Source organism: Sceloporus occidentalis, unplaced genomic scaffold (assembly GCF_023333645.1).
Source record: "Sceloporus occidentalis isolate IW3139 unplaced genomic scaffold, rSceOcc1.0.p SCAF_224, whole genome shotgun sequence".
In the NCBI taxonomy this organism is placed as follows: domain Eukaryota; kingdom Metazoa; phylum Chordata; class Lepidosauria; order Squamata; family Phrynosomatidae; genus Sceloporus; species Sceloporus occidentalis.
Window position 1 is genome coordinate 1 of NW_028317204.1, and position 14,944 is coordinate 14,944.

The following is a 14,944-nucleotide window of genomic DNA, read 5'->3' on the forward strand; positions in this document are numbered from 1 at the left end:
GTATACAGTAATATAACCCCCCAGCGCTGTATACAGTAATATAACCCCCAGCGCTGTATACAGAAATATAACCCCCAGTGCTGTATACAGTAATATAACCCCCAGCGCTGTATACAGTAATATAACCACCAGCGCTGTATACAGTAATTACCCCCAGCGCTGTATACAGTAATATAACCCCCAGCGCTGTATACAGTAATATAACCCCCAGCGCTGTATACAGAAATATAACCCCCAGCGCTGTATACAGTAATATAACCCCCCAGCGCTGTATACAGTAATATAACCCCCAGCGCTGTATACAGTAATATTACCCCCAACGCTGTATACAGTAATATTACCCCCAACGCTGTATACAGTAATATTACCCCCAGCGCTGTATACAGTAATATAACCACCAGCGCTGTATACAGTAATATTACCCCCAGCGCTGTATACAGTAATATTACCCCCAGCGCTGTATACAGTAATATACCCCCCAGCGCTGTATACAGTAATATAACCCCCCCAGCGCTGTATAAGGTAATATAACCCCCATCGCTGTATACGGTAATAAAAACCCCCAGCGCTGTATACAGTAATATAACCCCCAGCGCTGTATACAGTAATATAACCCCCCAGCGCTGTATACAGTAATATAACCCCAGCACTGTATACAGTAATATAACCCCCCCCAGCGCTGTATACAGTAATATAACCCCCCCCAGCGCTGTATAAGGTAATATAACCCCCATCGCTGTATACGGTAATAAAAACCCCCAGCGCTGTATACAGTAATATAACCCCCAACGCTGTATACAGTAATATAACCCCCCAGCGCTGTATACAGTAATATAACCCCCCAGTGCTGTATACAGTAATATAACCCCCCAGCGCTGTATACAGTAATATAACCCCCAGCACTGTATACAGTAATATAACCCCCATCGCTGTATACGGTAATAAAACCCCCCAGCGCTGTATACAGTAATATACCCCCCAGCACTGTATTCAGTAATATACCCCCCAGCGCTGTATACAGTAATATAACCCCCCCAGCGCTGTATACGGTAATATAACCCCCAGCGCTGTATACAGTAATATAACCCCCCCAGCACTGTATACAGTAATATAACCCCCAGCTCTGTATACGGTAATGTCTGGTTTTATCTCATTTTGTTCCAATAAACTCCCTTTATCTGCAGACCTGGAGCCGCCGTTGCTGTCAGTCATGTGATAATTTGGTTGACTTTCCCGGCTCAAACACCGCACTGAGCTGATGCTTTATGGCGATGCTAATGAAGTCCGTCCCTCCATAGACTTTCATTAGTGAGAGTGTCCAACTGGGTTGATAAGACTGAGCCATTCTATTGTTCCCCACAGGCAGTATGATAAGGATTCGGGGTGTTTGTCTAATAGATGCAGCTGCCCGAAAACATTATATTATGGGGCAAAAACTACAACTGCTTAAAAAAAACATCTAAAAACTTATTTTGATGCTAGTAAGAAAAAACAACAGCGTGAAATTGAGCAGAATAGGTGGGACGGCACCTTTAAAGCGAGGCAGCCCACAAATGAAAGGATTGCTTGTTCTCTGCAAATGACAAGGGGCCCCGGAGTGGCCCCCGTGGCACGTTAATCAATCAGATGCATTCTGGGAGAAAATCTTACCTGAAAGCGCATAAAACGTGTACATAACATACAGGCAATGTCCTTCCAACTCACACCTTAGTAAATCTCTCCCCACCGATGCGTTTTTCTTTTTTTTGTTTAATTTTCCCTTTTTCTGGCCAAGTTGCTGCCGTCAGATTCATTTTTTTATCCGTGGGAAAGACAGATCGGTTTTTTTTTCGGTTTGTTTTTTGTTTTTTTAATCTAGAACGCTCACCAAACATCTGCTTTCCTGCCGTATCCTTCCCCGCTGATCACCTCCGGGCTCATCCAGTACGGGGTCCCCGTCACGGATTTGATGCCGGTCCCGGACATGCAGATGGTTTGGATTCTCTTGCTGGCCCCGAAGTCCCCGAGTTTGACGTTCCCAGCGGAGTCTCTCAGAATGTTGGCACCTGCGGGGACAGAAAGGGCTCGTAACCTGCGCTCGGCCCCGGCCATGGGGAATCGCGGGGCGCATTTAGCCGATCCGGGACACGGACGGGCGATAGGCCACGGCGCAGCTCTCCGCCGAGGGCCGGGGGTTTTATCTAACGGCCTCAGCCTTCCTTCCTGGACATTTCATGGAATATTATTTCCTGCCTGGCACGGAGATCGCTCTCTCTATTCCAGACCAGAAAAAAAGAAAGAAAGAAAGAAGCTGAAAGCATTTTAAATCCTGTGATTTCCTCCAGAGCCGTTTAAAGGGACAGTGCCGCTCCGTAACCCAAATCGGCCGGGGGGGGGGGGGCTATTTGCTGTGCCGGACAGATAATTCTCAGAATTAACAGCAAAAGTAGACAGAAGAGCCGTAAAAAAGAGACGGACGTGAAGATTACTCCCCCTAGGAATTCTAAAGTTCAAATAATTCCTGGCTAAAGCATCTCTTTACATCCACACAAACATAGAACCTGCCGGCAGATCGGCCCCATCCGGCCCCCGTCTAGTCGCCCGTTTCTCTCACTGTAGAGACGTTAATCAGTCGTTGGTCTCGTCTTAGATTCAGGAGCCGTATGTCTATCCCATGCATGTTTAAATCTCCTCGCTGTATTACCCTCTACCACCTCTGCTGGGAGGCTGTTCCACTTATCTACCACCATCTCAGTAAAGTAAACCTTCCTTATTTTAGATCAGAAAAGGCATTCAAGGCTGTTCTACGGGTTAAACCTGTGATTCCTTAGCCATCATTAGCTGGCTGTAATAATGGATATATCTGTCATCATGTAAGTTAGAGCACTATGAACTCTATCGAAGGTCCCTTGAGGGGACCAATGCAGAGCCTAAATGAGGCAAGGATGTTACATATTACTGGGGTGAACAGCAGTCTCTGTGGGGTTGGATGCCGCGGTAAGTGGTGTAGTAGGGGATTGGATTTTCCATCAGCCAGCAGGGGGCACCATTGCCCAGCAATAACATCCATTCACTACCCGGACAGGGTGTTCTAGAACACGCAGCGAATAACGTGAAGTTTTAACGGGGTTCCAATCGTTCCAAACGAGGGGCCAGATCACACGTTACGGAGTCTCCATGAAAACACCCACCTTTGATGTCTCTATGTACAATCATGTTGGCGTGCAAGTAGGAGACCCCTTGTAGGATCTGCCTGGTGTACCGCCGGGTCACGTTCTCTGTGAGAGCGCCATACGCTTTCAGTTGGTCTTTAATCGACCCCTGGAAAGATAACCATAAGAAGGTTAAGTCCGTGACGGGCCGAAGCCTGACGCTTTCTGTGCCTTTATCTAGAACGTTCAGATTCTGGTTCTAGGTTTATCAACTTTCAAACGATCGTGTTTGTAGGGAACAGAAAAAAAAATAGATTTCATATTTAAAAATTCTGCCTAAACGTGTAAAAAAAAACAAACCATGCGTTTAGTTTAAAATAATAAAAATGGATACTGCCGTGTTCCTCACCCCTGGCATATACTCCACAAAGATGGAGAGCTTCCTCTCTGCCGGGTCGCGCAGGCAGCCGTAATACTGGACGATGCGTTCGTGGCGATGAAGCTTCAGCAGCTGAATCTCACATTCAAGGGCATTGACTTCCTGCGAGAGAGCGGGACGGTGAAACAAACTGTGATACCGAGCGACCAAACCCCCCCGACGACGCAGGAAAGACTCATCCGTTACGCTCATTATGTGCGGCACCTACGGCGGTGTCGCCAGTTTGTGACACAAAAGCTTCTGTCCCACACCTGCGCATGTCTCGCGTCACAGAAGCTGCCGGTTAAATGCTCACCTTGCTGGTTTCTTGGCTGTCTGGGTCGAAGGGCACCTGCTTGACCGCCAGTTCTCTGCCGGTGTCCACGTCGTAACACAGGTAGACCTCGCCGAAGGCTCCCCGTCCCAGCAGTTTTCCCAGCCTCCAGTTCTCAGGAGCCTGAGGGGCTGCAAGGAAATATCGGCGTAAGAAACAATGCCCCCCACTGGGATATTCCCCGCCGACACTCAACGAAGGGGGATGTTTTGGGACAACTAGAGGTCTGAAGGACCCCGGAGAAGACTCCCCGTCCCTCAAGGCTCAATTCACAACAGCAGGAGAACGCGATGGCCAACGACCCCATGCGGCCATCAGATGGGAACGGCAGCGGGAAAACGAAGCAGATGGCCTCGCTGCCCCGCTTTGACCGCACCGCTGGGTTCCACCGACTTACACTTGGCGCAGTGGTCAGACGAAGAGGGAACGGAGAACGGCAGGTTCTGGTCTGAGCTGAAGCCGCGTTTCCTGGACTCCTCAAACTGCAGCGTTATCAGCGAGCTCTCCCCTTTCACGCTCCGCGTTCGGTTTCCGGAACTCAGCTGGAACAGGTTCTCCGGCGGGGCGTAACTCCTCGGAAAGGTGCGCCGACCTGAGGGCGAGGAACGGAGAACACCACCCAAAATATTACAACCCCATTTCCAACGTTTATTCGGTATTATTTTATCTCTAGGGACAATATCTTGGACAGATCATAAAATAATGCATTTTAGTAAATAAACTGAATACATTAAAAAATTATTCCACGTTAGCCATCAGGAAAAGATGGACGGACCAGACGGGCCGAATGTGTTTTATCTGCTATGAAATCCAGAGTTTGTATTAAGCGTGGAAATGAATAATAACCGTTTCTGGGTTAATCTGCGCATGTTCTATTAATCCGGGGCAAACGAAATGAAAAGGTGCGTCCGGCGCTCTCACCGTCGTTGTAGTCTTTCCGGCTCTGTGAAAAATGGAACTGGCGGGGGAAAGTGCCTCCTTTCCCGAACCTTTCGTACAGCGGAATCTCAAAGTCTAGAGAACGAAAAGAAAAGAAGATCATTGGAATGACTCCCGGTCCTGCCGGCACGCTTACAGCACGCATACAGCACGCTTACAGCACGCCGACTCCCGGTCCTGCCGGCACGCTTACAGCACGCATACAGCACGCTTACAGCACGCCACGCCGACTCCCGGTCCTGCCGGCACGCATACAGCACGCATACAGCACGCCACGCCGACTCCCGGTCCTGCCGGCACGCTTACAACACGCCACGCCGACTCCCGGTCCTGCCATCACGCTTACAACACGCTTACAGCACGCCACGCCGACTCGCAGTCCTGCCATAACCCTTACAGCACGCCACGCCGACTCCCGGTCCTGGCCTCCAGGCAATCTCTCTGAGGGCCACACTGGCCCCTGGTAGACTCCCAGTACACACACTGGTTGGCTGACCTCTTGGCAAAGTGAATGCCCCGCATTTATTCATGACCTCTGGCACGCTCCCAGCTTGGCACATCGATCCCTGGCATCCTGCCACATTCTCTCACAGATACCGTCTCCAAACCCGGTGGACGTTCCCGTTATCCCTTTATTCCTGCTCCCCCCGCAGCTCCCCCGCAGCCCCCCATATCCCCCCCCGCAGCTCCCCCATTTCTCCCCCGCAGCCCCCCCATATCCCCCCCGCAGATCCCCCATATCACCCCTATATTTCTCGGCTCTCTCGTCGTGAAGCTTTTTTAAAGAATAAAGTTAAATCCTTTTACCTAAACAAGCCAAGCTGTCTTTGAGTGGACCTTGTCGTCTTGGAACCGGAGTGGAAAAAACCGGACTGAAAGCCAAAAAAAAAGAGATATTGAGTTACTTTGGGATTTCCCCGACTGGAGAAATAGCACGGACTGCTCATAATGTTTGTCCAGTAAACACAGGCATTGGGGAGGAAAAAATCACGAAACCAAAGTTCAAACATGATCTCATCCCATAGGTCTGTGTGGCAAGATTTATCCATAAAATATTAGAAAGAAAAGGTATTTTCATGTAAATAAACGTTTTTTCCTATAAAACCGATGAATAGAAGCAAAACAATTATTTACTATAAAAAAGGCATTTTAAAGGATAAGTCGTCGTTATTCAACAAAATATTTACACTAAAAACAGCTGGCGCCCCTAACAGCTTCTCCATGGGCTGGATTTAGTTATCCAGCAAAAGAAAAAGCCTATTCTCCCGGAGTACCTGAGGGCCGATGTAAAACAAATTCACGATGACATCAGACCCGTGACGTACTTACCTTTCTAAGGATTGGTCCAGTGACTGACAGCTGCTCGACAGGGAACCGCTAGGACTTATGAATGGATCGAGACCCTGAGAACGTAAAGAAATGCACAAAAAACGTGAGAGATTAGCTACGCTGTGCACCCCAAAGTGCATCATTTTGGCAGGGGTGTCCTCCTGGTTTTTTTTTTGGTTTTGTTTGGTTTTTTTTTATTCAATACTGTTTTTTTTTTGTTTGTTTTTTAAAGATTCTTCTTATTAGTAATCGAGTCAACAGTCAAAAGCGATACTTTTTACTGAGTTAATTGTTTTAGTCACATAAGTTTTCAAGAGATCTCTGAGGATTACGTCACTTTTCATCTTCTTCTATGGTGGCCCAAAAACCTATACGCCCTCTTTTCTTGCACCGATACGGCTCGATCTATATCTATATCTATATGGACCTTAAAAACTACAATCGGATATTTCTAGATCAATAGACAGACTTTGTTAAAATATATATATATACCCTACTGTTCACAATTTTGGGGTCACTTAGAAATATCCTTGTTTATGAAAGAAAAGGAGATTTTGCTCATTAAAATAACATGAAATGGATCAGAAATCCAGTGCAGACGGGGTTAATGTTGTAAATGACTATTGTAGCTGGAAACGGCTGATTTTTTATGGAATCTCTTCATAGGCGCACAGAGACCCTTTATCACTCCCATCACTCCTGTGTTCCAATGGCCCTTTATTACTCCCATCACTCCTGTGTTGCAATGGCCCTTTCTCACTCCCATCACTCCTGTGTTTCAATGGTCCTTTATCACTCCCATCACTCCTGTGTTCCAATGGCCCTTTCTCACTCCCATCACTCCTGTGATCGAATGCTTCTTTATCACTCCCATCACTCCTGTGTTCCAGTGGCCCTTTATCACTCCCATCACTCCTGTTTTTCAATGGCCCTTTATCACTCCCATCACTCCTGTGTTCCAATGGCCCTTTCTCACTCCCATCACTCCTGTGATCGAATGCTTCTTTATCACTCCCATCACTCCTGTGTTCCAGTGGCCCTTTATCACTCCCATCACTCCTGTTTTTCAATGGCCCTTTATCACTCCCATCACTCCTGTGTTCCAATGGCCCTTTATCACTTCCATCACTCCTGTGTTCCAATGGCCCTTTATCACTCCCATCACTCCTGTGTTCCAGTGACCCTTTACCACTCCCATCACTCCTGTGTTTCAATGGCCCTTTATCACTCCCATCACTCCTGTGTTTCAATGGCCCTTTATCACTCCCATCACTCCTGTGTTCCAATGGCCCTTTCTCACTCCCATCACTCCTGTGTTTCAATGGTCCTTTATCACTCCCATCACTCCTGTGTTCCAATGGCCCTTTATTACTCCCATCACTCCTGTGTTGCAATGGCCCTTTCTCACTCCCATCACTCCTGTGTTTCAATGGTCCTTTATCACTCCCATCACTCCTGTGTTCCAATGGCCCTTTCTCACTCCCATCACTCCTGTGATCGAATGCTTCTTTATCACTCCCATCACTCCTGTGTTCCAGTGGCCCTTTATCACTCCCATCACTCCTGTTTTTCAATGGCCCTTTATCACTCCCATCACTCCTGTGTTCCAATGGCCCTTTCTCACTCCCATCACTCCTGTGATCGAATGCTTCTTTATCACTCCCATCACTCCTGTGTTCCAGTGGCCCTTTATCACTCCCATCACTCCTGTTTTTCAATGGCCCTTTATCACTCCCATCACTCCTGTGTTCCAATGGCCCTTTATCACTTCCATCACTCCTGTGTTCCAATGGCCCTTTATCACTCCCATCACTCCTGTGTTCCAGTGACCCTTTACCACTCCCATCATTCCTGTGTTTCAATGGCCCTTTATCACTCCCATCACTCCTGTGTTTCAATGGCCCTTTATCACTCCCATCACTCCTGTGTTCCAATGGCCCTTTCTCACTCCCATCACTCCTGTGTTTCAATGGTCCTTTATCACTCCCATCACTCCTGTGTTCCAATGGCCCTTTATTACTCCCATCACTCCTGTGTTGCAATGGCCCTTTCTCACTCCCATCACTCCTGTGTTTCAATGGTCCTTTATCACTCCCATCACTCCTGTGTTCCAATGGCCCTTTCTCACTCCCATCACTCCTGTGATCGAATGCTTCTTTATCACTCCCATCACTCCTGTGTTCCAGTGGCCCTTTATCACTCCCATCACTCCTGTTTTTCAATGGCCCTTTATCACTCCCATCACTCCTGTGTTCCAATGGCCCTTTATCACTTCCATCACTCCTGTGTTCCAATGGCCCTTTATCACTCCCATCACTCCTGTGTTCCAGTGACCCTTTACCACTCCCATCACTCCTGTGTTCCAATGGCCCTTTATCACTCCCATCACTCCTGGGTTCCAATGGCACGTTGTGTTTGCTGATCCAAGTTTAAGTTTAAAAGGCTAATTGATGGTTAGAAATCCCTTTTTGTAATTATATTACAGCCAGAAATGTCCTCGTTTTACCTGAAAACCCCCAAACTGTTGAACGGTAGTGTATTTGGTCACTATGTGTTTAGTAATACACGTTTATAGAAATAAACTCATGTAAAAACAACAAGAAACCCGGATCTTTTTCTCCTTACCTCCGGAATAAATTCCCCTTCGCTGTGAATACTCGTATACGATCCCTGCCGGGCAATTTGTTGCTGTTCTTCGGGGACGCTGCCTGGCGGCGGCGAGCTCCGGCCCGTGTGCAGCGAACCTGGAGGGGCCACACAGCTTACACTTACAGCGAGAAACATTTATGAACACTTAGTTTATTCTGTAAAACCTCCGTGGGGCTCGAACTCCCATTATTCTTAGTCGAAAAAATAATTTAACTTTCACCGTTCTTAAGTCACTGAATAAAAATGATTATTATTATTAACTCACAAATTATTATTATTTATTAACTCATAAAAGAACCATCATATTCCGCCATCAAGACGTCTTCTCTACGGATTTGTCGCTGGGAGATGTGGATATTCTGGTCCCAAAAATTCACAATTTATAAACTTGGCCCTTCTGTGATTTTGGGTACAAATACTTGATTTAGGCTACTAAACTTCTGCAGCATCCCCTCGCTGTTCGGACCCCGTCGAGTTCATTTTTAGGACCCGCGTTGGGTTCAGCTGAAATCCCCGCACAGCCGGAACAATAAAAGTAAGGATGACTTGCCTGTGGAGCATTTCCGAGTCTTCCCAGAATCTTTGTACAAAGAACCCAAAATATCCCCCACGGATTTGGATATCCGCATTTCATATTGCTTCGGACCCACAGGCTGCAGATACTGTCAATAAAAAAAAAAATATATATATATATAATAATTTGTTTTCCTGTAAATCTCTACAAAATAAAAATTCTGCAAATCTTAAATTTTTAAATTCCTCCAAAATAAATTTAAGGTAATTGGTGCCGTTCTCAATAGTCAATACAAAGCTAATCAAAATTCCGCGCCCCGCCCCCCCCCAACTTTGGCACTGAAATGGTTAAAACCATATCAAGTTTTATAAGAACCGTACGGACTGCAAGAAGAGAACCAGGCTGTTTCGGAAGGAGCCAACGTGTTTTTGGCAGTAAATGATGGAAAAATAAAATAAAAATCTTTGCGAGACAATAATTCTTACTAATAACGCGCATAAAAAATCCCTATAATCTATACGTCGCAACAAAGTGATAAATACGCCCATATTGTGTATTCTTCTACCCGGAGGCGGAACATTTATTATACTTAACGTCAGGGAAAAGGGTCTCTCTATCTTAAATAACGAAGCTTACAGCCAAACACAATGCATTATGGGAGCTCGTTAATATTCGTATCATTAAACCTACACGTATGGGTAATGGTTGGTAAAGTTATATATTTATAATCTTATTAGTTTGCTGTCTCTAGGGTATAACTGCCAACAGACCTGGATTTGCAGGAACAGTCCCAATAGACAGGCCTATGTACGGTTTCACTAGCTGTTCTGGGAAACGTCTATTGTCCAACGTGACCGCCGGACGTAGTTTCTTCGCAGCGTCTAAAACGGGCGCGGGGCTTGCAAAAAATGGGGTAGAGATGGAGCGTTCAATGGGGGCATCATCGGCGTAACACATTCAAACGTTACATGGTGGCACTTGGGATGCCCTCTCCATGTTTCACCCGGACAGGGCTGGAATAAAAAGGTTCTGGCTCCCTCTCCTTTTTTCCCTGTTTGTTTGTTCTCCCGTTCTTTATAACTTTCTCGTTTCTTCTGTCTCCTTTTTTCCTCTTCTCTCTTTTTTCTTTCCTTTTGTCATCCTCTCCTTTCTCTTTCTTCTCTGCCCTCCCCTTTCTCTTTTTTCTCTCCTCTCCATTCTTCTTTGCATCCCTTCTCCTTTCTCTTTCTTGTCTCCCCTCCCCTTTCTCTCGTCTCTGCCCTCCCCTTTCTCTTTTTCTCTCCTCTCTCCTCTTTCTCTTTTTCCTCTCTCCTCTGCTTTCTCGATTTTCTTTCTCGTCTCCTGTTCTCCCGTGACATATTTTGTCACCAGTAAGCCTCTCAAAGGACTCCAGTAAATGATGCCACAAAAGATGCCAGCCCCAAGTGACGTCCCCGTAACGTGATGTCACCGTAGCGCGGTCGTGTTGTCACGCGGAAGGTTATTAAACACGGCCTACGATAACGCCCTGCAGGAAAACTTTAAAACAAGGGGGGGGGAAGCAGCCCCAAAAACTGCAATCGCACCACGCTGACGAGCGTTGGCCGGGTTTCCATGCAGAATAAGATGTATTAAATACAATCGAGAACGTTTGGCCATGCGCCGGTCATCTTCTGGATTTACCGTGGTGACTGGACACGAGCTGTGAGCTGCCCGATAAACTGGACAAATATTTCACCCCCCCTCCCCCCCACACCGTCTGGCTTGGAGTCGATTCTTCCGTTTTTGGGGGTTTTTTTGGAAAATGTAATACTAAAAATATCTTACAAACTTTCTACGCCGGCCCGTGACATTTTAACCGAACACATATGAGGCGTCACGCATGATGATTAATGTGACCGGATCGCTTTAATCTTCGCTACGATCCGCCGGCTCTGAGATTTTTTTTCATCGCCTTCTGTCTGCTGCCCAAACCACCCTCCCCGAATCCACAACTCCCGGCGGAAGACAAAGTCCACTCACGATATTTTTCTTTGGCGCTTTCACAAGTATTTTCAAACTCTTCAAAGAGAGGCTCATGTCCAAGTTTTCTAAGGCTTTGTCCAAATCATCCTGACACTTCAGGGGAACCAGGAGCTGGAAGACATCGGAGGAACCAACATCCATGATTCACAAAAACGGGGAAAAAAGGAGTCTTTCAGTCAAACCACAATTATTTACAACACAATCATTCTACCAACATACAATACACGTTTATACCTACCTCCCGAAATAAACATTCAAATATAAGCCTTGGCGCTGTATACAGTAATATAACCCCCAGCGCTGTATACAGAAATATAACCCCCCGGCGCTGTATACAGTAATATAACCCCCAGCGCTGTATACAGTAATATAACCCCCCAGCGCTGTATACAGTAATATAACCCCCAGCGCTGTATACAGTAATATAACCCCAGCACTGTATACAGTAATATAACCCCCCAGCGCTGTATACAGTAATATAACCCCCAGCGCTGTATACAGTAATATAACCCCCAGCGCTGTATACAGTAATATAACCCCAGAGCTGTATACAGTAATATAACCCCCAGCGCTGTATACAGAAATATAACCCCCAGTGCTGTATACAGTAATATAACCCCCAGCGCTGTATACAGTAATATAACCCCCAGCGCTGTATACAGTAATATAACCTCCAGCACTGTATACAGTAATATAACCTCCAGCGCTGTATACAGTAATATAACCCCCAGCGCTGTATACAGAAATATAACCCCCCGGCGCTGTATACAGTAATATAACCCCCAGCGCTGTATACAGAAATATAACCCCCCGGCGCTGTATACAGTAATATAACCCCCAGCGCTGTATACAGAAATATAACCCCCCGGCGCTGTATACAGTAATATAACCCCCAGCGCTGTATACAGTAATAACCCCAGCGCTGTATACAGTAATATAACCCCCAGCGCTGTATACAGTAATATAACCCCCAGCGCTGTATACAGTAATATAACCCCAGAGCTGTATACAGTAATATAACCCCCAGCGCTGTATACAGAAATATAACCCCCAGTGCTGTATACAGTAATATAACCCCCAGCGCTGTATACAGTAATATAACCCCCAGCGCTGTATACAGAAATATAACCCCCAGCGCTGTATACAGAAATATAACCCCCCGGCGCTGTATACAGAAATATAACCCCCAGCGCTGTATACAGTAATATAACCCCCAGCGCTGTATACAGAAATATAACCCCCCGGCGCTGTATACAGTAATATAACCCCCAGCGCTGTATACAGTAATATAACCCCAGCACTGTATACAGTAATATAACCCCCCAGCGCTGTATACAGTAATATAACCCCCAGCGCTGTATACAGTAATATAACCCCCAGCGCTGTATACAGTAATATAACCCCAGAGCTGTATACAGTAATATAACCCCCCAGCGCTGTATACAGTAATATAACCCCCAGCGCTGTATACAGTAATATAACCCCCCAGCGCTGTATACAGTAATATAACCCCCCAGCGCTGTATACAGTAATATAACCCCCAGCGCTGTATACAGTAATATAACCCCCAGCGCTGTATACAGTAATATAACCCCCAGCGCTGTATACAGTAATATAACCCCCAGCGCTGTATACAGTAATATAACCCCCAGCGCTGTATACAGTAATATAACCCCCAGCACTGTATACAGTAATATAACCCCCCAGCGCTGTATACAGTAATATAACCCCCAGCGCTGTATACAGTAATATAACCCCCCAGCGCTGTATACAATAATATATCCCCCCAGTGCTGTATACAGTAATATAACCCCCAGCGCTGTATACAGTAATATAACCCCCCAGCGCTGTATACAATAATATATCCCCCCAGCACTGTATACAGTAATATAACCCCCCAGCGCTGTATACAATAATATATCCCCCCAGCACTGTATATAGTAATATAACCCCCCAGCGCTGTATACAGTAATATAACCCCCCAGCGCTGTATACAGTAATATAACCCCAAGCGCTGTATACAGTAATATAACCCCCAGCGCTGTATACAGTAATATAACCCCCAGCACTGTATACAGTAATATAACCCCCCAGCACTGTATACAGTAATATAACCCCCAGAGCTGTATACAGTAATAACCCCCAGCACTGTATACAGTAATATATCCCCCCCAGTGCTGTATAGAGTAATATAACCCCCCAGCACTGTATACAGTAATATAACCCCCAGCGCTGTATACAGTAATAACCCCCAGCACTGTATACAGTAATATAACCCCCCCAGTGCTGTATAGAGTAATATAACCCCAAGCGCTGTATACAGTAATATAACCCCCCCAGTGCTGTATACAGTAATATAACCCACAGTGCTGTATACAGTAATATAACCCCCAGCGCTGTATACAGTAATATATCCCCCCAGCGCTGTATACAGTAATATAACCCCCAGCGCTGTATACAGTAATATAACCCCAAGCGCTGTATACAGTAATATAACCCCAGCGCTGTATACAGTAATATAACCCCCAGCACTGTATACAGTAATATAACCCCCAGCGCTGTATACAGTAATATAACCCCCAGTGCTGTATACAGTAATATAACCCCCAGCACTGTATACAGTAATAACCCCCAGCGCTGTATACAGTAATATATCCCCCCAGCGCTGTATACAGTAATATATCCCCCCAGCGCTGTATACAGTAATATAACCCTCCAGCGCTGTATAGAGTAATATAACCCCCCCAGCGCTGTATAGAGTAATATAACCCCAAGCGCTGTATACAGTAATATAACCCCAGTGCTGTATACAGTAATATAACCCCAGCACTGTATACAGTAATATAACCCCCAGTGCTGTATACAGTAATATAACCCCCAGCGCTGTATACAGTAATATAACCCCCAGCGCTGTATACAGTAATATAACCCCCAGCGCTGTATACAGTAATATAACCCCCAGCGCTGTATACAGTAATATAACCCCCAGCGCTGTATACAGTAATATAACCCCCAGCGCTGTATACAGTAATATAACCCCCAGCGCTGTATACAGTAATAACCCTCCAGCGCTGTATACAGTAATATAACCCCCAGCGCTGTATACAGTAATATAACCCCCAGCGCTGTATACAGTAATAACCCTCCAGCGCTGTATACAGTAATATAACCCCCAGCGCTGTATACAGTAATATAACCCCCAGCGCTGTATACAGTAATATAACCCCCAGCGCTGTATACAGTAATATAACCCCCAGCGCTGTATACAGTAATATAACCTCCAGCGCTGTATACAGTAATATAACCCCCAGCGCTCTATACAGTAATATAACCCCCAGCGCTGTATACACAGTAATATAACCCCCAGCGCTGTATACAGTAATATAACCTCCAGCGCTGTATACAGTAATATAACCCCCAGCGCTCTATACAGTAATATAACCCCCAGCGCTGTATACACAGTAATATTATATAAGCCCCCTTTAATGGCCAATAGTTTTGTCCCAATAAACTCCCTTTATCTGCAGACTTGGAGGCGCCATTGTTGTCAGTCATGTGATATTTATGGCTATGCTGTTCCTCCATAGACTTCCATTAGTCAGAGAGTCCAACTGGTTGATTAGGAC

The 14,944-nt window shown here is 46.0% G+C and overlaps 1 protein-coding gene across 1 annotated transcript in view; it reads right to left on the minus strand.

Annotated features, from left to right (window-relative positions):
* Positions 1-1,863: 1,863 nt before the first annotated feature.
* LOC149276792 (mitogen-activated protein kinase kinase kinase 3-like) overlaps positions 1,864-14,944 on the minus strand; it is a 43,175-nt gene continuing 30,094 nt past the window's right edge. The window contains exons 6-16 of the mRNA XM_089503264.1: positions 11,271-11,429; positions 9,351-9,462; positions 8,777-8,895; positions 6,152-6,225; positions 5,630-5,694; positions 4,805-4,897; positions 4,281-4,475; positions 3,866-4,014; positions 3,541-3,672; positions 3,171-3,300; positions 1,864-2,045 (exon numbers count right to left, since the gene is read on the minus strand). Coding sequence (XP_089359390.1) covers positions 1,864-2,045; positions 3,171-3,300; positions 3,541-3,672; positions 3,866-4,014; positions 4,281-4,475; positions 4,805-4,897; positions 5,630-5,694; positions 6,152-6,225; positions 8,777-8,895; positions 9,351-9,462; positions 11,271-11,429 — 1,410 coding nt within the window. The remainder of the gene's footprint in view (positions 2,046-3,170; positions 3,301-3,540; positions 3,673-3,865; positions 4,015-4,280; positions 4,476-4,804; positions 4,898-5,629; positions 5,695-6,151; positions 6,226-8,776; positions 8,896-9,350; positions 9,463-11,270; positions 11,430-14,944) is intronic.